The 26,634-nt window shown below is 50.0% G+C and overlaps 1 protein-coding gene across 3 annotated transcripts in view; it reads left to right on the top strand.

The window, feature by feature from the left end:
* Nucleotides 1-26,634, top strand: part of tacc1 (transforming, acidic coiled-coil containing protein 1) — a 220,533-nt gene that overhangs the window by 73,379 nt on the left and 120,520 nt on the right. For 2 of the 3 annotated variants that reach the window (XM_070865966.1, XM_070865964.1), the window contains one exon: nt 10,867-10,988. In XM_070865966.1, the coding sequence (XP_070722067.1) occupies nt 10,867-10,988 (122 nt within the window). Of the gene's footprint in view, nt 1-10,288; nt 10,697-10,866; nt 10,989-26,634 lie in introns of those variants that run through there. The other variant, XM_070865965.1, reaches the window with a different exon arrangement.

Below are 26,634 nucleotides of genomic sequence, written 5' to 3'. Positions count from 1 at the left end.
GCGTAAGCCGAGAGGACGATCTCCATGACTGCACCTTGCAGAGCCAGTCCCGTCAACCCCGTCCGCAGGAGGCGCAGGAAAGGCTCCACGCAGATGGCATATAACTGGCCGGATATGGGGCATCCCTGGCGCACCCCTCTCCCAAAGAAAAGGGGCACCATCAAAGACCCGTTAACCTTAATCAGACACTCCGCGGCGGCGTACAAAAGTCGGATCCGGGCAACGAAATACATCCCGAACCCGAAAGCGCACGGAGTTCCGAACAGATACTCATGATCCACCCTGTTGAACGCCTTCTCCTGGTCTAGGGAAAGGAAGGCGACCGACACACCAGCCTCCTGGGAATGATGCACCAGGTCCGGACCAGAGGGATGTTGTCATGGATTGTCCGGCCCGGGACCGTGTAGGACTGGTCGGGGTGGATCATGTGGTCCAGCACGGTGCCAAGGCGAGCAGACATCACCCTGGCGAAGATTTTGTAGTCCGTGCTGAGGAGGGAGACCGGGCGCCAGTTCTTAAGTAGGCGGAGATCGCCCTTCTTAGGCAGCAGGACGATGTCTGCCCTGCGCCAAGAGAGGGGCATCTCCCCGGTCACCAGACTTTCCCCCAGGACCCGCGCATAGTCGCCCCCCCAGGACGTCCCAGAACACCCTGTGGAACTCCACGGTCAGCCCGTCCAGCCCCGGGGCTTTTCCCCTCGAGAGCTGGTCGAGGGCATCGGTCAGCTCCGCCAGGCTTAGCGGAGCTTCCAGATTTTTGGCGCCCTCCGGGCCGACCTTCGACAGGTCCTCCCACAAAACTCTACGCGCTTCCTCGCTGGACAGCTCCGGAGAGAACAGAACCCCGGAATAGTCTCGGGGCCTGTTACGAATGCCCTCCGGATCCGAGACACGAGATCCGTCGTCGGCCAGCAGCGTCAAGAGCTGCTTACGGACACCCTGTCTTTTTTCCAGTGAGTAGAAGAAGGGGGAGCCGCGGTCCAGATCCCGCAGGAACCGGGTCCGCGACCTCACGACGCGCCTCGGGACCTGACGAACTGCAGGTCCTTCAGCGTGGCCTTCTTCGCTTCGTACATCGTCCGCAGGGCCGGGTCCTCGACGACTTGTCCCAGCCGGGCTTCCAGATCGAGCGCCTCCTTCTCCAGGCGCCCCACCCTGGCCTCCCGCCTCTTGGTCGACCCCTTCGCGCACTCTTGACAGAAGAGAAGGACGTGAGCCTTGCCCGTGTCCCAGCATAACCTCGGCCCAGAAGCGAGGGAACGAATCCTGGATCCGCTCGTCCTCCAGCAACAGGTTGTTAAAGTGCCAGAACGCAGACCCCACCCACGCGCCGAGTGAAGCAAGCTCCACCTACACCAGGTGGTGGTCTGAGCACCGCGCCGGCCGCAGGGAGGCCGCCAAAACACAGAGGACGCACGCCCGAGACTCGTAAAGGCAGTCAATTCTCGACCATCCGCTTCCAGGCCTCACCCAAGTAAAGGCGCTGGAGCCGGGATGGAGATTTTGCCAGATATCCATCAAGTCGCAGGACCCGACCAGGTCTCTCAACTTCACCATCGCCGTCATGCTCTGCGGGGCACCGGAGCGGTCCCTCGCCTCGAGGGTGCAGCTAAAATCCACCCCGCCTTCTCCCCCCTCGGAGGACAATGCAGTCGCCAACGGAGCCAAGAAGAGCGGACACTTCTTCGAAGAAGCGCACTTGCTGCGGGCCAGGCTGAGTGGCGTACACGTTCACTAAATGGAGCAGCACGTCCCCCAGGCGAACCGTGACATGGAGCAAGTGGCCTGGCACAAGCTCCTCGACCCCCAAGATCTCCGGCTGAAAATGTGGGGCTAGCAAGATAGCCACCCCACAAGAAGTAGCGGGGTGAGGTGGCTCAAGCGGACCTCTCCTTGCCATTCCAGGAGCCAGGTGGCCTCGTCTCCCGGAACGGTGTGGGTTTCTTGCAGGAAGCACACCACATATTTCCCCTCTCGGAGCGAAAAATTGTTAAATCTACGGCGTGCCTCTCTGCCTCCGTTGATGTTGAGGCTGGCTATGGTTATTGTCATGGCAAAAGCATAGTGCAACCTCTAACTTAATCTACCATGGTGGGGGCGGGGGGGGGGGAGCGGAGTCGTTAACTGTGAGTATACTCACAGGTGCATACGTTACAGAAGGGAATTCCAGAGTTTAGGGCCTTGGCAGCTGAAGGCATGGTGGAATGAATCAAATCAGGCTTGCACAAGAGGCCAGAATTGGAGGAGTGCAAAGATTTTGGGTGGTTGTTGGAGATTACAGGGATAGGGAGGGGAGAGAACATGGAGAGAATAAGGATGAGAATCTTAAAATCGAGGCGTTGCTGGACCGGGAGCCAATGTAGGTCAGTGAGCACAGGGGGTGATGGGTGAATGGGACTTGGTGCGAGTTAGGACAAGGGCAGAAGAGTTTTGGATGAGTTCCAGTTTAAGTATATTGCTTTTCAACAGAATAAAAATATTGTTCCCAACTCGGGCAAACAATACTTCATCAGCAAAATGCCGCAATTGGTATCTAAACAGTCTGCTCGCGCACAGAATGAAACACCTAAAATAAGCAGCAAAATTAAATGTGCTGTGAAAGAAAAGTGTAACACTGGATATCTGAATACAAAGAGAAAATGTTGGTAATATGTGAAAAATCGGGCAGCACTTCAAAAGAATGCAGGTTTTTATAACAAGTATGCACTATATGTGGGATGGCTAATATGTTACCAATAAATTGCATGTGGCATTGCTTAGTCATTTATAGAATCGGAAAATAGTGCAGCACGGAAGGAGGCCATTCAGCCCATCGAGCCTGCACCGGCTTTCCAAGAGCAATCCCATTAGTATTTATTCATTTTCCTTTTGAAGGCTACTATTGAATCTGTATCCAGCACCTTATCAGGCATTTCAGATCCTCCCCACTCGTTGTGTAAAAACGTTTACCTACATTTCGCCTCTGGTTCTTTTGCCAATCACCTTAAATCTGTGCTCTCTGGTTCTCGACCCTTCAGCAACTGCAAACAGTTCCTCTCTATTTCCTCTATCAAAACCCTTCATGGTTTTAAACACCTCGATCAAATCTCCTCCTAGCTTTCTCTGATCTAAGAACAACCCAGCTTCTCCAGTCTATCCACCTATCTATAATCCCTCATCTCTGGAACCATTGTAGTAAATCTCTTCTGCCCCATCTCTAAAACCTTCATATCCTTCCCAAAGTGGGGTGCCCAGAAATGGACGCACTACTGCAGCCGGGGCCAAACTAACCTTTTATATCGGTTCAGCATAACGTCCTGGCTTTTGTACTCTCTGGGGCCGGACTTGCCTCCCGCCGGTAACGGAGCGCACCTACCGCGTTTGAGTTGTTTTCTCCGCCGCGGTGGCATCTTGCGCGAGTTTCCGCTCTTTGGCTTTTTTTCCGAGCGCACCGGAAGTCGGTCATAACGGGGGCGGAAGTGGGGGCGGGCGGAGCTTCCACCGCTGTCACTCACCAGCATAGCGCTGATGATGTCATCACGCTGGTGCGTCACCGCGTCTCTCCCCTTCACTTAAAGGGGAGGGCCGCTGTGAGCTCTGCCATTATTTAAGTTCGGTCCACGGGGCCACCAGGGAGGGTTTTGGCTGGGCCGGTGGCCTGGCACCCAAGAGTGGGCGCTGGGGGGGGCCAGGCTGCCTGTTGGTGGCCCGGCCAAACCCGGGCCGTAATTGCCTGGAAAAAAAAAATAAGACGGCGGCCATTTTACAAACACGGTGCACCGACAGAAAAAGCTGTCGGTGGCACCGAGTGGCGGCAGCAAGATTTTCTCCACGGAATTTCGCGTTCGGTGGAGGGGGGGGCGGGGACATCGGTGGTGACGCACTTGGGATGGATCGGCAGCAGCGGGGCGTGAGTGAGAGGCGGGGGGGAGAGAGCGGGGCACCGCCGGGATACCGCAGGAGAGCAGTTTTCAAAATGGTGGCCATTCCACGAAAAATCGGCGGCCATTGCACTCCGCAGTGTGGCCACCGATCTCCGGCAGTCACGGGCCTTAAGGGAAGGGGCAATTTCGGCCCCAATGCCTCTATTTATAAAGCGCGGGATGTTTTATTAACTGCTTTGTTAACCTTTCCTGCTACCTTCAAAGATTTGTGCACAAGCACCCCCAGGTCTCTCTGTTCCTTCAAAATGGTCCCAATACATGGAGCAGAGGCTTGTTCCACTGAGCCATCTAGTGGCAAGATTCTGTAACTCGACCGTGACGCTGGACATAGAGAATGGAATCGGAAATGTTGACATGGCCGTTTACAGTGGGGGAAAGTTGACAAAGTGTAACCATCAAGTCAACAGGAAGTCAGATTTGTGGACAGGAAGTGCACACTCTGTATGCTATGAATCGAAAGGAGAAAAAATTCACTAAAGGTGATGAAGGAGAAAACGCACGAGCTTATTCACTGCTAAATATGTGACTTGGTGCTGCTTTCTGGAGTTTCTTGTTATTGCACCTGTGGTTGTGCAAGTGATACATCAGTGTGGGCAGTGATGAGTGAGTTATAACCATTTGAGGAATGAGGCTGGGTCAAGTTCCCTTCCATCAAGTATGGCTTAAGATCTGAAATGCTGATGAAACCCAGCTCGCTGTACTTCGACACTGTGTTCTTAAGGTTGTCGCATGACTGGGCTTCCACTTTCCACGAGCAGAGTGCACAAATACCGACCTGATTGACATCCGACAAGACACCAGATGAGATGAATCAATTCAATGGGGTGAAACAGCAGAGAGATAGGACAGAGGTTGGACTGTGATTGAAATCTCCCATCGTATGTGCCTTTTGTAACAGATCGTTTGTGGCCAACAATAGATTGAAATCACACTGTGTAAAAAGACTTGTATTTATATAGCGCCTTGCACAATATCAGGATGTCCCAAAGTGTTTTACAGCCAATGAGTTACTTTTTGAAGTGTAGTCACTGTTGTAATGTAGGCAGCCAACTTGCGCACAGCAAGCTCCCACAAACAGCAGTGTGATAATGTTGATTGAGGGATACATTTTGTCCAGGACACCCAGGATAACTCCCCTGCTCTTCTTCGAAATAGTGCCATGGGATCTTTTACATCCACCCGAGAGAGCAGACGGGGCCTCGGTTTAACGTTTCATCCGAAAGACGGCACCTCCGACAGTGCAGCACTCCCTCGGTACTGCACTGGGAATGTCAGTGTAGAATTTGTGCTCAAGTCCCTGGAGTGGGACCTGAACCTACAACCTTCTGACTCAGAGGCGAGTGTGCTGCCCACTGAGCCAGGACTGACACTACAGTAATATAAATGTCAACACATCTGTGTGAAATTCCTCTTTGTGGCCATTTGACAAAGGCATTAATGGGTTGCGGAGTGTCCAAGCTTCGTGTCTTCATGAATCAGTAAGAGTATGTGCCGTTGAACCTCGGGGTAAATTCCATTCATTTGTAAAGATCTCGGGTTGCTGGTGCTAATGGATCTAGGCTTTATGCATCACTGAGGCACCAAAGCTAAAACCAGCCCGTTTTAAGCCGGCAGACTCATAATAGTCAAACAGGACCATCCAGTCAGGGGGAACTATGTCAGCAAAAAGAATTGAAATGGCTGAGATTCCTGAGACGGATTGGCAGTGTTCAAAGGCTAGGAATGGCCAACAGCCGGAGTTGGGGCCAACTCCAGGTGAAGTTCTTTGGTCAAATAGCGAAGGCACTTCCTGCCAATGTTCTCATGTGCTCATTAGTAACTCTACATGGGACAGTTTCAACCAACAGGCGCTTTGCAAGTAAGTAACATGATTCGGGGGGGGGGGCGGGGGGGCATCCTCCTGAGCCCCTCGTGCATGGTATCACTTCAGTACACCCGAAAGAGATGCCTAGGCCACGACCTCGCCCACCTCGAAGGACAAGGGCTAATACAACAACAACATGTATTTATATAGCGCCATTAACGTAGTGAAGCATCCCAAGGGGCTTCACAGGAGTATTGTGAAATGAAAAATTTGACACTGAGCCTCATAAGGGGAAATTAGGGCAGGTGACCAAAAGCTTGGTCAAAGAGGTAGGTTTTAAGGAGCGTTGGAAGGAGGATAGAGAGGTAGAGAGGTTTAGGCAGGGAGTTCCAGAGTTTGCGGCATTGGCAACAAAAGGCATGGCCACCAATGGTTGACCGATTATAATCAGGGATGCTCAAGAGGGCAGAATTAGAGGAGTGCAAACATCTTGGGGCGGGGGGGGGGTGGGGGAGAGGAGGTGCGGTGGGGGTTGTGGGGCTGGAGGAGATTAGAGATAGGGAGGGGGCGAGGCCATGGAGGGATGTGAAATTAAGGATGAGAATTTTGAAATTTAGGCGTTGCTTAACCAGGAGCCAATGTAGGTCAGCGAGCACAGGGGGTGGTGGGTGAGTGGGATTTGGTGTGAGTTAGGACACGGGGCAGCCGGGTTTTGGATCATTTCAAGTTTACATAGGATAGAATGTGGGAGGCCAGCCAGGGGTGCGTTGGAATGGTCAAGTCTAGAGGTAAACAAATGAATGGATGAGGGCACATGGGAACACCACCACCTCCAAGTTCCCCTCCACATCACACACACCATCCCAACATGGAAATATATCGGCTGTTCCTTCATGGCCGCTGGGTCAAAATCCTGGAACTCCCTCCCTAACAGCACTGTAGGAGCACCTTCACCACACGGACTGCAGCGGTTCAAGAAGGCGGCTCACCACCACCTTCTCAAGGGCAATGAGGAATGGGCAATAAATGCCGGCCTTGCCAGCGTCGCCCACATCCCGTGAATGAATAAAAAAGCCACCGTGAGACTGGAAACCGATCTCCAGTGAACGAAGGCGTGTGTGCTGGGACAGATTGGGTGGAGAACGGAGAAAATTACAATCCCTTTAAAACAAAAGGTTTGCAGTAAACCTGTAACAGTCGCTGCAATAAATTAAACAGCTGATCTTGCTTGTAACCGGATGCGACTTTAGCAGCAAGCGTGACACCTGTTTTGAGTGAGCTGTATCAATCAGCATATTATAATGGCTCGGCAGGGTTTGGAATCTCTGCTGTTTTCAGTTGTCATTCCCACAAACTGTAATTTCTGGAATATTGGGAGGAAAATAGTTCTGGGACCTGCGGAAGCACTCTGAACATACTCCTGTCCGTCAGTTTTGTATGTAGCTTCCTTCAGCTTCTCGGCCCTCAGCTCGGGAACTCCCTCCCTCAACCTCTCCGCCTCTCCTCCTTTCAGACGCTCCTTAAAACCCACCTCTCTGACCAAGCTTTTGGTCACCTGTCCTCATGTCTTATGTGGCTGTGTGTCAATTTTCTGTCCTACAACGCGCTATATAACTACAAGTTGTTGTTGTTGTAACCCCCCGGGTTATTTACCAGTCAGAAGTCTGCAGCAGACTTGTCAAACAGTGCGTTTGGCTTTACGGACAAGAGCTGGAATTCAGTTTGGAGATTGGCCAGGGAACCCGGTGTAAGTTCAGAAGAACGTGGTGGAGAATTGGCGGGCACCACTCTGCTGGTTCCCCGACAGGGGGCAGGTGTATGTAAATCTATGCAAGTGACGGCAGGAGCTTATCCCATTCATTACATTACCCGTCATTTGCACCATAGCAATGCTGGGAGCAAGGGGCGTCTGTTTGTTCTTGGTGGCCTTTAATGGTTAACTGATTAAAAGGTCTGTGCATTCGACTGCAGGGCGATCAATTATGTGTGCCACCTCTCTCTCCTGTTAAGAACCTGCCTCTCTGACCAAGCTTTTGGCCGCCTGACCTAATATCTCCTTCTGTGGACCAGTGTCAAATTTTGTCTGATTTAAAATCCCTGAGAAGTGCCTTGGGTTGGGAAGCTTTGCTACATTTAAGGCAGGCGCTATATAAACGCAAGTTATTGCTGCACTGCTGGTCATTCTGAACTCAGCAACAAAGAAAGACTTACATTTATATAGCGCCTTTCACGACCGCCAGACGTCTCAAAGTGCTTTACAGCCAATGAAGTACTTTTGGAGTGTAGTCACTGTGGTAATGTAGGAAACATGGCAGCCAATTTGCGCACAGCAAGCTCCCACAAACAGCAATGTGATAATGACCAGATAATCTGTTTTTGTGATGTTGTTTAAGGGATAAATATTGGCCCAGGACACCGGGGATAACTCCCCTGCTCTTCTTCAAAATAGGGCCACGGGATCTTTTACATCCATCTGAAAGAGCAGACGGGGCCTCGGTTTATAAGAACATAAGAAATAGGAGTAGGCTATTTAGCCCCTCGAGCTTGCTCCGCCTTTCATGGCTGATCTAATCTTGGGCTCAGCTCCACTTTCCCTGAACCCATGACTCCATTATCATTCAGAAATCTGAAATCTGTTTAATGTCTTATCTGAAAGACAGCACCTCCAACAATACAGCACTCCCTCAGCACTGCCCTGGAATGATAGACCAGACTTTTGTGCTCAAGTCCCTGGAGTGGGACTTGAACCCACAACCTTCTGACTCAGAGGTGAAAGTGCTACCCACTGAGCCACAGCTGAGAAGGTGCGCTGTGTATGTCTGCCCCGACACAGACACCTCCTGGATTCGGGATTGGGGGGAGGAGGGTCTCTTCGCTCCGACAATATAAAAAGAGCCAAAAGCAGGTTTGTAAATTGGCACTTTGCGTCTGGGCCTTCTGCCGGTGCAGAAGCTACACGGCATCCAGCTGGTGCCTGAGGGTCTCAGCACCGGTGCGCTCCAGAGTCAGGGTCTGGAGTTATACCGCCTGTTGCGCTCAGGGCGTAGCTCAAACCTCTCGCTGTCCCCAGTATACCGGAAGATTTGGGATCAGCAGCCTATAGTTTATTTAATTTTCAAGAATACTATTTGGCTTTCCAACCTATTTTCAATGCGGTTTGGCAGCCAGCCGAAGGACTACAGAGGCAGCGAGACAGTTTAAAGAGGTTAGTATTTAGGAGCTAAATATATATATATGGCCTCATATGACTGATGCTTTGGCATTAAAAATTGTCCAATTAAAAAAAAAATTACACTGATTATATTATGCGCTAAAGTATTTCTTCCAAGTCCATGACCTCGAAGGACAAGGTGTATGGGATCACCATCACCTGCATGTCGCACACCATCCTGACTTGGAAATATATCGCCGTTCCTTCATCGTCGCTGGGTCAAAATCCTGGAACTCCCTCCCTAACAGCATGCTGTCAGCTGTGGCTCAGTGGGCCGCACACTTGCCTCCACGTCAGAAGGTTGTGGGTTCAAGTCCCACTCCAGGGACTTTGAGCACATAAATCTAGGCTGAAACTACTGAGGGAGTGCTGCCCTGTCGCAGGTGCCTTCTTTTCGATGAGACGTTAAACTGAGGCCCCGTCTGCTCTCTCAGGTGGATGTAAAAGATCCCACGGCACTAATTCGAAGAAGAGTTCTCCCCGGTGTCCTGGGGCCAATATTTATCCCTCAATGAACATCACAAAAACAGATTACCTGGTCATTATCACATTGCTGTTTGTGGGAGCTTGCTGTGTGTAAATTGGCTGCTGTGTTTCCTGCATGACAAAAGCGAAGACACTTCAAAAAAGTAATTAATTGGCTGTAAAGTGCTTTAGGGACTTCGGGTGGTTGTGAAAGGCGCTATTGTCTTACTTTGTGTAGGAGCCCCTTCACCACACGGACTGCAATGGTTGAAGGTGGCAGCTCACCACTGCCCTCGAGGGCGATTAGGGATGGGCACTGCCAGCGATGCCCACATCCCGCGAATGAATGATTGAAAGACACCTAAATAATTCATACAGTATATTAATTGCCAATACAACTCCAGCACATGGTAAATATCCTGCAATACAATGTGGACATGGGCTTGACGTGTCTCTTGGCAACACAGCCATCTTTCAAGCAGTCCTGTCACGAATGTGAAATTATTTTGCATTCAGCCCTGCTCCTGGGCTGGAAGCTTTAATGAACTTGGGTTTGCCAGGAGTCGCGGCAGCAGTGAGTTGGATTCCACCACCGCACCAGCAAAAAAAAAAACGCAGGGGGAGACTGAGTCACAGGATGAGAGACACACATGCCTTTGTGGCTTGCAGAGCCCCTCCGCAGCCTCCCCATCGCCAACTTCTGGTTAGCACAATCTAAAAGGGGGCGGCTTTGACAGCGAGCGCTGCTCCCCGCCAGCCAGCTGACTCTTGTTTGGCATTTTGCAAAAGGCTTGTGGATGCTACTGGAGGGAGGGAGTTGCATGCAAACGGATTGCTGTGTGCATTTTTCTTCCCCTCCTATCGAGGGCTGCACCATGGAGAGAAAATAAGCTCTGCGCGAAATCTGCTGGATCTATTTAACAGACACCCCTTACACACACACACACACAGGACGAGGAGGAAGTGAAATTGTCATGTACTGCACATAAGCGGCCAGGCTTGAAGCATTGGAGGAAGAAGCCATGCAGTGACTTGATAATTCATATTTAACCACATCCGTGATCTCAGCAGAAGCACACACACACACACACACACACCAGTCTTTTTTTTGTAGTTTCCATTTTGTTTGAAGCTCAGAATTTTTACCAAATTTCCCCCCAATGGCTTTCAGTCCGTGGCAAATCCTGTCTCCCATTCAGTGGGCCAAGTGGACTTGGTCTGCGGTGCGAGGGGGGACAACAGAAGAAAATGAAGAGGAGGGAGGCGATGAAGTGCTCAAGCTGGAAGAGAAAAGGTTAAGTTTTAGGCAAGTTGTGCTTCTTTTGAGAAAAAAAAATCTATATATATATATCCTGGGCTGGGGGAGGACAGGGCAGGATTTTTTATTTCAAAGATATGAATGTGATGAAAAGAGAAACTGAAAAGGAGCAATTTTTGATTTTTATTTTTCCCCCTCCTCTCCAGTTCTGACTCCGAAACGAATTTCGAGACACCCGAGGGTGCGACACCTGTCCGGGGGCCATCGGAGACTACTGCAGGTGAGCTGGGCAGGACGCCCCGAGACAAGCCAGCGAGCGACAGAGCAGGTAAGGGGATAGAGCAAAACAGAGCCCCACGGTGCTATTTATGGGAGCTGAGGCAAGAAGAAGAAAGGGGATATTAAAAAAAAACCCCGGTGTTGTTCCAATGTAACTTGACAGAGTGCCAGCTATTGGCTACAGCCTGCTTGTAGTTTAACCGTTTCAGATCAGCCATGAGGAACGTGCACGGACATTTCAACATCTCTTTCCCCGTTTAGTGCACAGCGGGAATGATCACACCGCTTTCAATTCCTGCCGCTGCATTGCCGGCAAAGCCTCCCCTGCCGCAGAAGCAGTTATTTTTCAAGACAGAGGCCCTCTCTGGCAAATAAAAACCCTTTCATTTTGTCATCATCGACCAGCTCAATTTCCTGGGGGTCATGATTCAGTGGATTGTCATAAAGGATTATCTGGAAGGTCACAGGAATGAATGGTACGGGTCAATACAGTGTATTCTGGAAAAAAAGTGCAGTATTTTCAAAATTATGTCCATAAATGCTGCTCCCCACCACCCCGCCAAAATGACATTGGAGATCCCTTAATTGATTGTGATTGTTTAAATCGGGATGTTGCACGCTTTCCCCTTTTATACTTGTATTAAGAAAGAGAGCCTTGCATTTATATAGCGCCTTTCATGACCACCGGACGTCTCAACGCGCTTTACAGCCAATGAAGTACTTTTGGAGTGTAGGCACTGTTGTAATGTGGGAAACGCGGCAGGCATTTTGCACACAGCAAGCTCCCACAAACAGCAGTGTGATAATGACCAGATCATTTTTTTTTTGTTATGTTGATTTGAGGGATAACTATTGGCCCAGGACCCCGGGGATAACTCCCCTGCTCTTCTTCGAAGTAGTGCCACGGGATCTTTGTGGGGAAAATGTTGGAATCAATTATTAAAGATGAAATAGCAGCGCATTTGGAAAGCAGTGACAGGATCGGTCCAAGTCAGCATGGATTTATGAAAGGGAAATCCTGCTTGACAAATCTAGAATTTTTTGAGGATGTAACTAGCAGAGTGGACAAGGGAGAACCAGTGGATGTGGTGTATTTGGACTTTCAAAAGGCTTTTGACAAGGTCCGTACAAGAGATTGGTGCGCAAAATTAAAGCACATGGTATTGAGGGTAATGTACTGATGTGGATAGAGAACTGGTTGGCAGACAGGAAGCAGAGAGTCGGGATAAACGGGTCCTTTTCAGAATGGCAGGCAGTGACTAGTGGGGTACCGCAGGGCTCAGTGCTGGGATCCCAGCTATTTACAATATACATTAATGATTTAGATGAAGGAATTGCATGTAATATCTCCAAGTTTGCAGATGACACTAAACTGGGTGGCAGTGTGAGCTGTGAGGAGGACGCTAAGAGGCTGCAGAGTGACTTGGACAGGTTAGGTGAGTGGGCAAATGCATGGCAGATGCTGTATAATGTGGATAAATGTGAGGTTATCCACTTTGGGGGCAAAAACACGAAGGCAGAATATTATCTGAATGGCGGCAGATTAGGAAAAGGGGACGTGCAGCGAGACCTGGGTGTCATGGTACATCAGTCATTGAAAGTTGGCATGCAGGTACAGCAGGCGGTGAAGAAGGCAAATGGTATGTTGGCCTTCATAGCTAGAGGTTTTGAGTATAGGAGCAGGGAGATCTTATTGCAGTTGTACAGGGCCTTGGTGAGGCCTCACCTGGAATATTGTGTTCAGTTTTTGTCTCCTAATCTGAGGAAGGACGTTCTTGCTATTGAGGGAGTGCAGCGAAGGTTCACCAGACTGATTCCCGGGATGGCAGGACTGATATATGAGGAGAGACTGGATCGACTGGCCTGTACTCACTGGAGTTTAGAAGGATGAAAGGGGATCTCATAGAAACATATAAAATTCTGACGGGACTGGACAGGTTAGATGCAGGAAGAATGTTCCCGATGTTGGGGAAGTCCAGAACCAGGGGACACAGTCTTAGGATAATTGGTAAGGCATTTAGGACTGAGATGAGGAGAAACTTCTTTACTCAGAGAGTTGTTAACCTGTGGAAATCCCTACCGCAGGGAGTTGTTGATGCCAGTTCATTGGATATATTCAAGAGGGAGTTAGATATGGCCCTTACGGCTAAAGGGATCAAGGGGTATGGAGAGAAAGCAGGAAAGGGGTACTGAATGATCAGCCATGATCTAATTGAATAGCGGTGCAGGCACGAGGGGCCGAATGGTCTACTCCTGCACCTATTTTCTATGTTTCTACATTACTATATTTACGTCCACCTAAGAGGGCAGTCGGGGCCTCAGTTTAATGTCTCATCTGAAAGACGGAGCACAAGCAAAAATAAGTGAGCTGCTGGTTGCTGGTTGCCGCATGTGTTCAACTGAGAGACAGCCACTGCTTTGGAATATTCAGACCATGTTTAAATATTTTGAAATGAATCATTTGTTTGTGAGCTACTCCCACGTGTTTGGAGAGGAATCAGACAGACATCAGCAAGTGGTGATTGCTGTGTTTGGGAGGAGCCAAAGCCTTTGGGTTTAATGTTACTGTTCGAGAGGTGGCCAATGGGTCTGGGCCTGAAATGCTCACGTTGAAATGCTCAAGCCTGGCCCGCTGACACTGTACTGAGCCCCCAATCCCAAACACCGCTCCTTCACCATGTCCTGAGGGTGTCCAGACTGGCCACAGTCTCCATCCTGGTGCCAACAGCCTTGATCCAAGATCTGTAACTACACTTGAGACTAGGAAGGCATGCTCCAGTCCCTGAATTCAAATAGCCGAGACACCAGACAGATGAGTTGCAGATGCATGCTTGCACCTACACGGGATATACGGCACAGAAACAGGCCATTCGGCCCAACCAGGCCATGCCGGCGTTTATGCTCCACTCGAGCCTCCTCCGTGTTTTCTCATCTAAATCTATCAGCATAACCCTCTATTCCCTACTCCCTCATATGCTTGTCCAGCCTCCCCTTAAATGCATCGTTACGATTCGCCTCAACCCCTCCCTGTGGCAGCGAGTTCCACATTCTCACCGATCTCTGGGTAAAGAAGTTTCTCCTGAATTCCCCATTGGATTTCTAGGTGACTATCTGATATTGATGGCCTCGAGTTATGCTCATAGATATTGCCAACCCCCAACCATGCAAGGTCCCAGAGCTTGACCAAAATCTTGCTCTTGGATCTGGATCACAAGGTGCAGTTACACACTTTGCCTCTTTTCCCATTTTGGGGGATTTGACGGGATGATAGACAGGTGCAAATTCATTCACCGTGCACGTTGTGCCAGTAGCGGTGGAGGTTCTCGACGTGGTGTGGCCACACAGCATATGGTTGTACCATGCACTACACTGTGTCCTGTATGGGCACGATGGGCCGAATGGTGGCCTCCTGCGCTGTATCATTCTGTGTGTTGCGAAGCAGGCTCAGGCCCGTTATCACCACACCCAGATATCGTGCTCCCGGCCCAGGCCAGGTCCTTGCTGGAGGTCGGGAGGAGAAGACCACGTGAGGGCTACCCTCTCCGCAGCATTGCCAGCGATGAGGCTTGTGTTACCTGTCTGCTCCATCAACCCAGGAATGATGCATAACACAGGGGGATCTAAAACCAGTGGGGGGGAGGTGAATCTTTTCTGAAACTTTCCACTCTCTTTGCCTCTCTGCTTTCCTTTTTCTCACCCCCTCTTCTCTTGAAGGAGCTGTGAAGACTTGTAGACTTTTTAATACAAATTTTAAAGAATCTAAGAAACCACCCTGGATTGCTCAAAGAACAGAATTTGGTTAAACGTATCTCATTATCCAATTCCTCAGGCACTGGAGCCCGCCGGGAACTTGCCTACGTGGCAATTTTTAAATTTTTTTTACTCGTTCGCGGGATGTGGGTGTCGCTGGCAAGGCCGGCATTTATTGCCCATCCCTAACTAATTGCCCTCGAAGGTGGTGGTGAGGTGCCTTCTTGAACCGCTGCAGTCCTGTGTGGTGAAGGTGCTCCCACAGTGCTGTTAGGGAGGGAGTTCCAGGATTTTGACCCAGCGATGATGAAGGAACGGCCGATATATTTCCAAGTCAGGATGGTGTGTGACTCGGAGGGGAACGTGGAGGTGGTGGTGTTCCCATGCACCTGCTGCCCTTGTCCTTCTAGGTGGTAGAGGTCGTGGGTTTGGGAGGTGCTGCCGAAGAAGCCTTGGCGAGTTGCTGCAGTGCATCTTGTAGATGGTGCACACTGCAGCCACGGTGCGCCGGTGGTGGAGGGAGTGAGTGTTGAAGGTGGTGGGTAGCGTGCCGATCTAGCGGGCTGCTTTGTCCTGGATGGTGTCGAGCTTCTTGAGTGTTGTTGGAGCTGCACCCATCCAGGTCAGTGGAGAGTGTTCCATCACACTCCTGACTTGTGCCTGGTAGATGGTGGAAAGGCTTTGGGGAGTACCACTTTGGTGGTAAAAACAGAGAAACAGACTATTATCTGAATGGTGACAGATTAGGAAAAGGGGAGGTGCAAAGAGACCTGGGTATCATGGTACATCAGTCATTGAAGGTTGGCATGCAGGTACAGCAGGCGGTTAAGAAAGCAAATGGCATGTTGGCCTTCATAGCGAGGGGATTTGAGTACAGGGGCAGGGAGGTGTTGCTACAGTTGTACAGGGCCTTGGTGAGGCCACACCTGGAGTATTGTGTTCAGTTTTGGTCTCCTAACCTGAGGAGGGACATTCTTGCTATTGAGGGAGTGCAGCGAAGGTTCACCAGACTGATTCCCGGGATGGCGGGACTGACCTATCAAGAAAGACTGGATCAACTGGGCTTGTATTCACTGGAGTTCAGAAGAATGAGAGGGGACCTCATAGAAACGTTTAAAATTCTGACGGGTTTAGACAGGTTAGATGCAGGAAGAATGTTCCCAATGTTGGGGAAGTCCAGAACCAGGGGACACAGTCTAAGGATAAGGGGTAAGCCATTTAGGACCGAGATGAGGAGGAATTTCTTCACCCAGAGAGTGGTGAACCTGTGGAATTCACTACCACAGAAAGTTGTTGAGGCCAGTTCACTAAATATATTCAAAAAGGAGTTAGATGAAGTCCTTACTACTAGGGGAATCAAGGGGTATGGTGAGAAAGCAGGAATGGGATACTGAAGTTGCATGTTCAGCCATGAACTCATTGAATGGCGGTGCAGGCTAGAAGGGCCGAATGGCCTACTCCTGCACCTATTTTCTATGTTTCTATCTATGTTTCTATGAGTCAGGCGATGAGACACTTGCCAAATTCCGAGCCTTAACGCATCCTTTTTGATTGAGGGGTGGGGAGGGGTGTCAGAATTGAGGTGGTCCATGTTCGCACCCGATGTTCAGGCACAAACTCTTCCAGCAGGGTGACGGGCAGGAGCAGTGGGCCTAGGTGAATGCTACAGCCTGATGACAAGTGTTAGGGCCTGCCCCAGCCCTAGCGGAGATCAGCTGACCCAGACCTGAGCTCTCCTCTATTCAGTGAGATGAAAATAACCTGGAATGTGCCACCATTTTAACAAAAATGAACTTGCATTTATATCACGCCTCAGGATGTCTCAAAGTGCTTTGCAGCCAATGAAATGCTTTTGAAGTGTAGGTACTGTTGTAATGTAGGATAACGCAGTAGATAATGGCCCAGGAATTGCGGTGGGAGTCTTCCTGCGGGCGGATGCCTCCGACCAAAATTTTTTTTAACGGAAGTACCTGGTGGTTCTGGAGGAACGTAGACTTGTGGTCCCAGGCCTCCAACCGCAGCCCAGCGATGGGCTCTCAAATCCCAGGAACGTACGCACAACCTGGAATCACATGGGCCTGGGCCACCAATGAACGTGGAGTATTCTCATTGATAATAATGGCGAGTTCCGTCTGTATGTGCTCCCATTATTATCACTGAGAATACCCCCAAAAACATAGAAACACAACGCAATTAATAAAAACAAACATCTCTCATATTTAAAATTAATTAAAATTGAATTTAATTAAATGTTTTAGATAAAACTTTAAAAAAAATTAAAATATATTTTAATTGGGGTAAAAATAAACTTGCCTCAATGGTCAGGGTTTTTGATATAAAAATTAGTCATAACATTTAATTTTCCTGTCTTTTAAAACTCTTACGCCCGGTAAAAGTAGGCTATACGCTTGCTTTTACCGGGCGTAAGAGTTTGAAGGACATTTGCTGGGCAGGAGTTGGACAAATAGCCCAAACCTTTGCGCGCAAATATGTCCTTCTCCCGGGGGTGCTTGCGATTTGTCAAAAGACATTTTGACCGATCGCAAATGCCGGTTCTTGACGCACGCGCAACGCGTGCCGAGCACCGACACATGCAAGGCCTCTTTGGGTGTGTGCGCACATCGCACGCAACGGAGAGCCCGCAATTTACGGGCCAATGATCTGATAACAAAAGCAAAATCCTGCGGATGCTGGAATCTGAAATAAAAATGGAACATGCTGGAAATTCTCAGCGGGTCAGGCAGCATCTGTGGAGAGAGAAACAGAGTTAACGTTTCAGGTCGATGACCCTGTGTCAGAAATCATATCTCATAATCTGCTTTAGTGGTGTTAGTTGAGGGATAAATATTGGGAGAGTGCCACCCTGCTCTAATTTGAATAGTGCCATGGGAACCTTTACATTCATCTGAGCGGGAAGGTAGGGTTTGCATTTATATAGCGCCTTTCACAATAGCAAGGTGTCCCAAAATGCTTTATCGCCAATGAAGTAATTTTGAAGTGTAATGTAGATGGCCAATTTGCACACAGCAAGCTCCCACACACAGCAGTGAGATGATGACCAGATAATCTGTTTTAGTGATGTTGGTTGAGGGATAAATACTGGCCAGGACACCAGGGCTAACTCCCGCTGCTTTTCTTCAAAATCGTGCCGTGGGATCTTTTATGTCCACCTGAGAGAGCAGACGGGACCTCTGTTTAACGTCTCATCCGAAAGATGGCACCTCCGACAGTGCTGCGCTCCTTCAGCGCTGCACTGGGAATGTCAGCTTTGATCATGTGCTCAAAGTCCCTGGAGTGGGACTTGAACCCACAACTTTCTGACTCGGACGACCAGTGGAGGTACCTGCCTCCGAACGGGTACCTGCACAAAGCGATGTGCGGCTCGCAGATCTGAGTTATACTAGCAGCTGCCTTGTCTCTCTCTGCCCAGAAACAACGGAGCGCTGTGCATTTGTGCTTTTACAGAATGTCACTTGCAGGTAGCTGAATCACAGTTAAAGTTTCATGTTTGGAAACAGCCGACAGAACAGACGTATTTTTATTTAATTACGAAATTTTAAAAAGTTTAAGAAGTTGGCAAGCGATGGAATAAAACTTTTGCTTCTTTGCGGAATCTAGAGCTAAAATACCAATGGGGCACAGGCAGGGGGTACGAGGGAATGTCTGGGTGGGCCGGTCTCTGGCCTAAGTGACCTTTGGTTGACTTCACAACTGGCCTAGCACTACCTCAGTTGTTGCCAGACAGTTTTGGGTTCGATCCTCAGTCTGTGCTGAGTTAGCCAATCTCTGTTTGGGCCACAGCAATGAGCTCAGTTACCTGGCGAGGGAGTGCAGTCACAGTCCAGTAACCCTTGCTGGGAAAGTGTCTGCTAATGGGTCAGGACGCAGTTAGATGGATGCCCCCCTCCCCTCCCCCCCCACCCCCATGATCAAATGGATTGCTGGCACTCATTGTCAAAGGTCACTACATCAAGAATGACCAGGGTATGAACATCCCACCACATATCCGCAGCATCACTAAGACCACCTACTTCCCCATCTCCAGAACATCACCCGTCACCACCTCTGCCTCGGCTCATCCACTGCTGAAACCCTCATCCACGCCTTTGTCACCTCTAATTGACCATTCCAACGCAGCTTGGCCGGCCTCCCACATTCTACCCTATATAAACTTGAGGTTACCCAAAACCTTGCTGCCCCTGTCCTAACTTGCATCAAGTCCCGTTCACCCATCACCCCTGTGCTCGCTGACCTAAATTGGCTCCCGGTTAAGCAGCGCCTCGATTTTTAAAAATTTCTTGTTTTCAAATCCCTCCATGGCTTCGCCCCTCCCTATCTCTGTAAGCTCCTCCAGCCCCACAACCCCCCCAAGATATCTGCGCTCCTTCAATTCTGGCCTCTAGAACGTCCCTAATTTTAATCGCTCCACTATGGGTGGCTGTGCCTTCTGTTACCTAGGCCCCAAGCTCTGGAATTCCCTCCCTAAACCCTCACTACCTCTCTTTATTAAGACGCTCCTTCAAACCTACCTCTCTGACCAAGCTTTTGGTCATCTGCCCTAATATCTCCTCCTGTGGTTCTGTGTCAAATTTTATTCGATAAATCCTAGAGATGTCTCACTACGTTAAAGCCGCTAGATAAATGCAATTTGTTGTTGTTGCAGCAGAGTACCTTCGCTGGCCGTACAACCTTTTACCAGGTTTACCCCACTTCCACAGAGAAGGGGAGAACATAGGGGAAGCGAGGAATCTTAAGTGGTTGGTAACCGGTGTAAAAGCTCCAAATATGAGACATTCCAGATACAAGAGCATCCTCTGCTCCCGAGACATCTGTCTTTGAGTACACTCATTTCCACAATGATTCTTGTTCCTGTTGTGGTGAACCCACAGCCAGCTGCTTCTGGTATATTGTTGCTCCCTGCAGCTCCGGCACTGATTCTAGATTCTTGATTGATCGGTGTGATTAACGGGGCACTGCCAACCCGTGCAAGGGCACTTTGTGGTAAACGGGGCAGAAGGCACCGTCCCCACTGCCTGATCTAAATTTATTTATAAATCGGGAGAGAAAAACTTAATGCCTCTGGTGGTGCAGGGAGTGAGCTTTTGGAGAAGATGCTCCCGGGCAATTACAGGACTGTGACTGCCTCCGCTTCCCTCTGTGTAGAGATGGCAACTCCTTTCAAGGCATCGGAATCTGTCGTGACAGACTGGCAATGCAAAGCTTTCAATGATTAACGGAGAGCTCAGCCGCCTACAAAATGAAACCTTCGGGTGGGGACAGTGGGATACGGATTCCTGTCTCAAGTGAACTGGCCCTTTCATTGCAGTCTGATCCATGTTGTCTGTTAATGGGGGGGGGGGCGGAGGGGGAGGGGGACTGGCTGGGGGGGTGGAGGGGGACTGGCTGGGGGGGTGGAGGGGGACTGGCTGTATGTGGGGGTGGGGGAGGGGGACTGGCTGGGGGGGGGGGGCTCAGGGGGACGGGCTATGTGGGGGGGGGTGCGGAGAGGGACTGGCTGGGGGGGGGGCAGAGGGGGACGGGCTGGGGGGGGGGCGGAGGGGGACTGGCTGGGGGGAGGGGCGGAGGGGGATTGGCTGGGGGGGGCGGAGGGGGATGGGCTGGGGGGGCGGGGGGGTGCGGAGGGGGACGGGCTGAGGGGGGTGCGGAGGGGGACGGGCTGAGGGGGGTGCGGAGGGGGACGGGCTGGGGGGGGTGCGGAGGGGGACGGGCTGGGGTGGGGGGGCGGAGGGGGACGGGCTGGGGGTGGGTGCAGAGGGGGACTGGCTGGGGGGGGGGCGGAGGGGGATGGGCTGGGGGGGGGCGGAGGGGGACTGGCTGTGTGGGGGGGGAGGGGGACTGGCTGGGGGGAGGGGCGGAGGGGGATTGGCTGGGCGGGGGGGGGCGGAGGGGGGCTGGCTGTCTGTGGGGGGGGGAGGGGTGGGGCACTGGCTGGGGGTGGGTGGGGGGGGTGGTGGTTAGAAGAGGTGGGGTGTTGTTCCTGTGCTAGCTCCTGGGAACCCGCTACACCAGCTGCCCTGACCGCACTGCTGACTGACGGGAAGTACGCACCGATGAGGGAAGAATGGGCCCGATTTAAAATCGGAACGCAGTTCTCCCAAGTTACAAATAGAAAATTCGGACTTCAAAAACTATCAATACATCACCGACAATGAGTCTCTTTTAAATGTGCGCTGGAGAGCGTATCGGCAGCGCTCTCAATGACAGGCCTTTGAGAGCCCTGTTTGATCTGACTTTGCTTTCTGATGTGAAATGTTGCTTCTAATTTGAATGTTTGGGCTTTCCAGATGGCTTCCGCTGCTTAAAGCTGAGTCACAACAGATCAGGACAGTGCTAGGTTCGTTTGCTGGTCTGTCCTGAGTTAGTTGACCATTCCTGGGCCAGTGCTAAATGGTGTTCAAATTGGCCTGATGGAAGAGAAGGATTAGGACCAGGATGGAAACATAGAATGGTTACAGCATGGAAGGCCATTTGGGCCACCGTGCCTGTGCCGACACTCGCTAGTCCCACTCCCCCGCCCTTTCCCCGTCGCTCAGGACCAAAATCAGGACCATACTATAATTGGGCTCAGGATTAGGATCAAGATCAAGACTCGAGTTAGGATCAGGATCAGAATCCCCGCACCACTGTAATAAATAAAGAAGAGAGATTTGCCGATTATGTCACAGATCTTGTGACTGCAGTGAAGCAGTTAATCGACCCTGTGCTGCAAACAAAGGTATTATACAGGATGCAGCGGTGAGCTGGTATTGTGACCCGGGTCAGTGAGACGGTGAATCATGGCACAATGTGAGAATTAACTTGCAACGCAACATGTCGAAAATCTGGATAAAAATAGTTGAACCAGTGCGAACAAAAGGTTTATTCTGGTGATGTGCAGTGCACTTGAGGGGACATGGCCTTCCTAAAACATTCATTATTCTGTGTCAAAAATGTCATGTATCGTTTTTATCCTGTTAGCACCAGGCGTGTGGTACAACGTGATGCATTTCAGTGCGATTCACGTCACCATCCAACGCTTGTAAACAAGTAACATTCTTTTCCATCAAGTTGGTGACATTTAAAACATTTTTTAGTTCAGTGGGCAGCACCCTCGCCTCTGAGTCAGAAAGTCCTGGGTTTAAGTCCCACTCCAGAGACTTGAGCACAAGAATCTAGGCTGACACTCCCAGTGCAGTGCTGAGGGAGTGCCGCACTGTCGGAGGTGCCATCTTTCGGATGAGACGTTAAACCGAGGCCCTGTCTGCCCTCTCAGGTGGACAGAAAAGATCCCAGGGCACTATTTTGAAGAAGATCAGGGGAGTTATCCCCGGTGTTCTGGGCCAATATTTATCCTGCAATCAATGTAACAAAAAAACAGATGATCTGGTCATTATCACATTGCTGTGTGTGGGAGCTTGCTGTGCGCAAATTAGCTGCTGCGTTTCCTACATTACAACAATGACTACACTCCAAAAGTACTTCATTGGCTGTAAAGCGGTTTGCGACATTCTGAGGTGATGAAAGGCACTATATAAATGCAGACCTATCTCTTATTTTAGCTTTATATTGCTGGCGCGTTCCTACTGTATATTGGCATACAGTATACAGTTTTGCTAAAATTGGGGAACAGAGCAAAATATCTGTTGGGTGCAAATGTAATTTTTCCTTCTCGAATGTGCTGTCCTAAAAGTCTACCACTGAGTTGTTTGTGTAGCCCAATGTCTTAGTCTGCAGATTTCTGAGTCAGGAACCTTGCTCCTGATCACCTTCTGCCCTTGGACTTCACGTCCTGCAGCTGCTGTGATCGTCGGGGCAGTGTCCCGATTCCGGTCCTGATCCCGATCCTGATCCTGATCCTTCAGCTGCTGTGATCTTCGGGGCAGTGTCCCGATCCTGGTCCTGATCCCGATCCTGATTCCAGTCCTCCAGCTGCTGTGATCGTCGGGGCAGTGTCCCGATTCCGGTCCCGATTCTGGTCCTGATCCCGATCCTTCAGCTGCTGTGATCTTCGGGGCAGTGTCCCGATGCCGGTCCCGGTCCCGGTCCCGATTCTGGTCCTGGTCCCGATTCTGGTCCTGGTCCTGATCCTGATCCCGATCCTCCAGCTGCTGTGATCATCGGGGCAGTGTCCTGATGCCAAAGGATGTTGAGGGAGTTCAGCGGCTGATTAAAGGGCTGTGTAGCGTTACATGTGACCCTGTGGTTATATTACTGGAGCAGTAATCCAGAGATCCAGACTAATGATCCAGGGACATGAGTTCAAATCCCACCACGGCAGCTGGGGAATTTAAATTCAGTTAATTCAATAAATCTGTAATAGGAACATAAGAAATAGGAGCAGAAGCAGGCCATTCGGCCCCTTGAGCCTGCTCCGCCATTCAATAAGATCACGGCTGTTCTTCAACCTCAACTCCACTTTCCTGCACTATCCCCATATCCCTTGATTCCCTTAATATCAACAATCTATCGCTCTCTGTCTTGAATATACTCAATGACTGAGCCTGCACAGCCCTCTGGAATCGAGAATTCCAAAGATTCACCACCCTCTGAATGAAGAAGTTTCTTCTCATCTCAGTCCTAAATGGCCGACCCCTTATTCTGAGACTGTGACCCCTGGTTCTAGACTCCCCAGCCCGGGGGAAACATCCTCCCTGCATCTACTCTGTCAAGCCCCTGTAAGAATTGTGTAAGGTTCAATGAGATCACCTCTCAAAGGCTGGTCTCAGTAATGGTAACCACAAAACTACCGGATTGTCATTAAAAACCCAACTAGTTCACTAATGTCCTTTTTAGGGGAGGAAATCTGCCGCCCTTACCCGGTCTGGCCTACTTGTGGCTCTAGACCCACAGAAATGTGGTTGACTCTTAACTACCCTGTGCAGTTCAAGAAGGCGGCTCACCACCACCTTCTCGAGGGCAATTGGGGATGGGCAATAAATGCCGGCCTTGCCAGCGATGCCCACATCCCGTGAATGTATAAAAAAAACATGTGATCCTAATACAGTAAAAACATTTCTATCTCTTTTTAGAAGCAAATGAGTGTTCCTCGGTCTCTCATATATTCTTTTATATTGGAGCACAACTCCCTCGTTCTACATAAGAACATAAGAAATAGGAACAGGAGTCGGCCATTCGGCCCCTCGAGCCTGCTCCGCCATTCAATAAGATCATGGACTCAGCTCCACTTCCCTGCCCGCTCCCTATAACCCTGGACTCCCTTATCGTTCAAAAATCTGTCTCTCTCCACCTTAAATATATTCAATGACCCAGCCTCCACAGTACTCTAGGGCAGAGAATTCCAAAGATTCACGAACCTCTGAGAGAAGAAATTCCTCCTCATCTCCGTCTTAAATGGGCGACCCCTTATTCTGAAACTATACCCCCTAGTTCTAGATACTCCTACTAGGGGAAACATCCTCTCTGCATCTACCCTGTCAAGCCCCCTCAGAATCTTATATGTTTCAATAAGATCATCTCTCATTCTTCTAAACTGCAATGAGTATCGGCCCAACCTGCTCAACCTTTCCTCATAAGACAATCCCTTCATCTCAGGAATCAACCTCGTGAATCTTCTCTGAATTGCCTCCAATGCTTCTAATGTAATCATTTCAACAACAATGGCTCCGTGTCACTGTTTCATGGTCATGATGATGTTGAGGAATGCAGTTAGCCACATGACTAAAGGGCGTTTATAGAAATTTGTAATGTGCTCTGTTTTAAAAAAAAACAAAAACAAATCACAGCAGATTTATTTGTGATGTGAGGGCCAATATTACAAGGACACAGACCTCACGGGACACGAGCACTGGGCAAAGAACCAGCTGCCTAACACATTGCTTCCTCAAACTCTGTTCCAATGTAGTTACAGGGCCCACACTCAACCTTCCTCTCTCTCACAGCTCTCCCACATACACCAGGTGCCACACTGCCTGCATAGCCTGGACTGCAAGAGATGCCATCTTAAAGGTGTTTAGCACTTATTATATGCAACATTGTACAGAATGAGGTTTATCAAGAATGCTGCTGAAGCCCCCATCCGTGCCTTTGTTACTTCCAGACTCGACTATTCCAACGCACTCCTGGCTGGCCTTCCACATTCTACCCTACGTAAACTAGAGGTGATGCAAAACTCGGCTGCCCCGTGTCCTAACTCGCACCAAGTCCCGTTCACCCATCACCCCCTGTGCTCGCTGGCCTACATTAGCTCCCGGTTAAGCAATGCCTCGATTTCAAAATTCTTCATCCTTTTCAAATCCCTCCATGGCCCTCGCCCCTCCCTATCTCTATAATCTCCTCCAGCCCCACAACCCCCGAGATGTCAGCGCTCCTCTAATTCTGCCCTCCTGAGCATTCTTGATGATAATCGCTCAACCATCGGCGGCCGTGCCTCCTGTTGCCTGGGCCCCAAGCTCTGGAACTCCCTCCCTAAACCTCTCCGCCTCTCTACCTCTCCTTCCTCCTTCAAGACGCTCCTTAAAACATCCCTTTTTTGATCAAGCTTTTGGTCACTTAGGCTAATTTCTACTTGTGCGGCTCGGTGTCAAATTTTTTTAACCTCGTAATACTCCTGTGAAGCACCTTGGGACGTTTCACTACGTTAAAGGTGCTATATAAATACGATTTGTTGTTAGAACACTGCAGATTAGCACACCAATCTTGCACAATAACACACTGACCCACGCGGTACTATGCTCCACACCAGCCCATTGATCTTCAGCAGTGCCTCAGACTGTCAAGTGTCAAATTGGTTGAGAGCAATAACTCGCAGTGTGACGTGTCGAACCACCAATACACAACATGTGCATCAGGAACAGCAGGTTCGAGATAAGCAAGAAAGCAAAATGAATGCCAGGAAGGAATGAATATTGAGCAGGCATGCCATAAATTGTGAACTCTATAATGTTCCTGGTTAAGGTGCACTAATCTACACACAATGTAGTCATGATTTCCTGAATCAGCCTCATCTATCTATCTATCTATCTATCTGCCTGCTTATTTTTCGATTACCAACATGCTGGAGATTATCCTGGGCATCACATCTTATGATTTATTAGCAAATCAGTAGATTAACACATCCCCTGATCAGATGGTCGTTTTGTAGCCCATTGTCTTGAAATTAGTTTTGGAAATTTAATTATTATAGTTCATTAATATTCATGAGCTCTTTATCATGCTATCTGTGTACTCCATTTAGAGTCTGCAAGTGCAGAATTCAAAGCTGCAATCACTACCATCTGACGGAACCTCAATCGCCACGCATTAACAAATATACTCGTAAAATATTCTCGTCCCTGCTCGCTAGCATTAATCAATCGTTCTCTCATTGGCCGCCTTGAGAATCAATAGTGATTTGTGTGGCGCTCTGTGCTGTCCACAGCAATCAATCAGCCCGAGGGTTTGGTCGGTTTGGTCAGTTTGGCCCCCACTGTGGGACTGTGGGTGGGGCCCAGCAGGTGGAGGGGGCGTCGATGGAAACGGCTGGGTGAACTTTACTCTTTAAAGGCCGCACTGATCCTGCGCCCGGGGCCTGTCACTGAACACAAGCCGGAGGTTTCCTATCGGGAGCTGGGAACAAGTGCAAGGAGCAGTGATTCAGAGCAGCGCAAAGGGGGAGGTCAGAGAGTAGATCTCCTTTATAGGGGAGTTGTCTTTGGTGGTGTAGGATGACAGCGAAGATAGGGTAAATGGGGAGGGGGGGGGGAATTAAGAGGGGGGGGAAGTGAGGGGGGGGAGGGGAGAGAGGGGGAATAGAGGGGACGGTGCGGAAAGAGAGGGGAGAGGGTGTGTGTGAGGGGGGTGTGGAGAGAGGGGGACGGGGAACATGTGATGGAGGGAGAGGGGATCACGGTGCTGGCGATGTGGGGACATGGTGATGGGGGAGGGGACATGGTGTTGTGGGGCAAGTGGGGACAGGGTGTGTGTTGTGGGGGAGGGGACAGGGTGTT

This window comes from Pristiophorus japonicus, chromosome 22, assembly GCF_044704955.1.
Source record: "Pristiophorus japonicus isolate sPriJap1 chromosome 22, sPriJap1.hap1, whole genome shotgun sequence".
NCBI lineage: Eukaryota > Metazoa > Chordata > Chondrichthyes > Pristiophoridae > Pristiophorus > Pristiophorus japonicus.
This window is presented reverse-complemented; position numbering and strand designations above follow the sequence as displayed.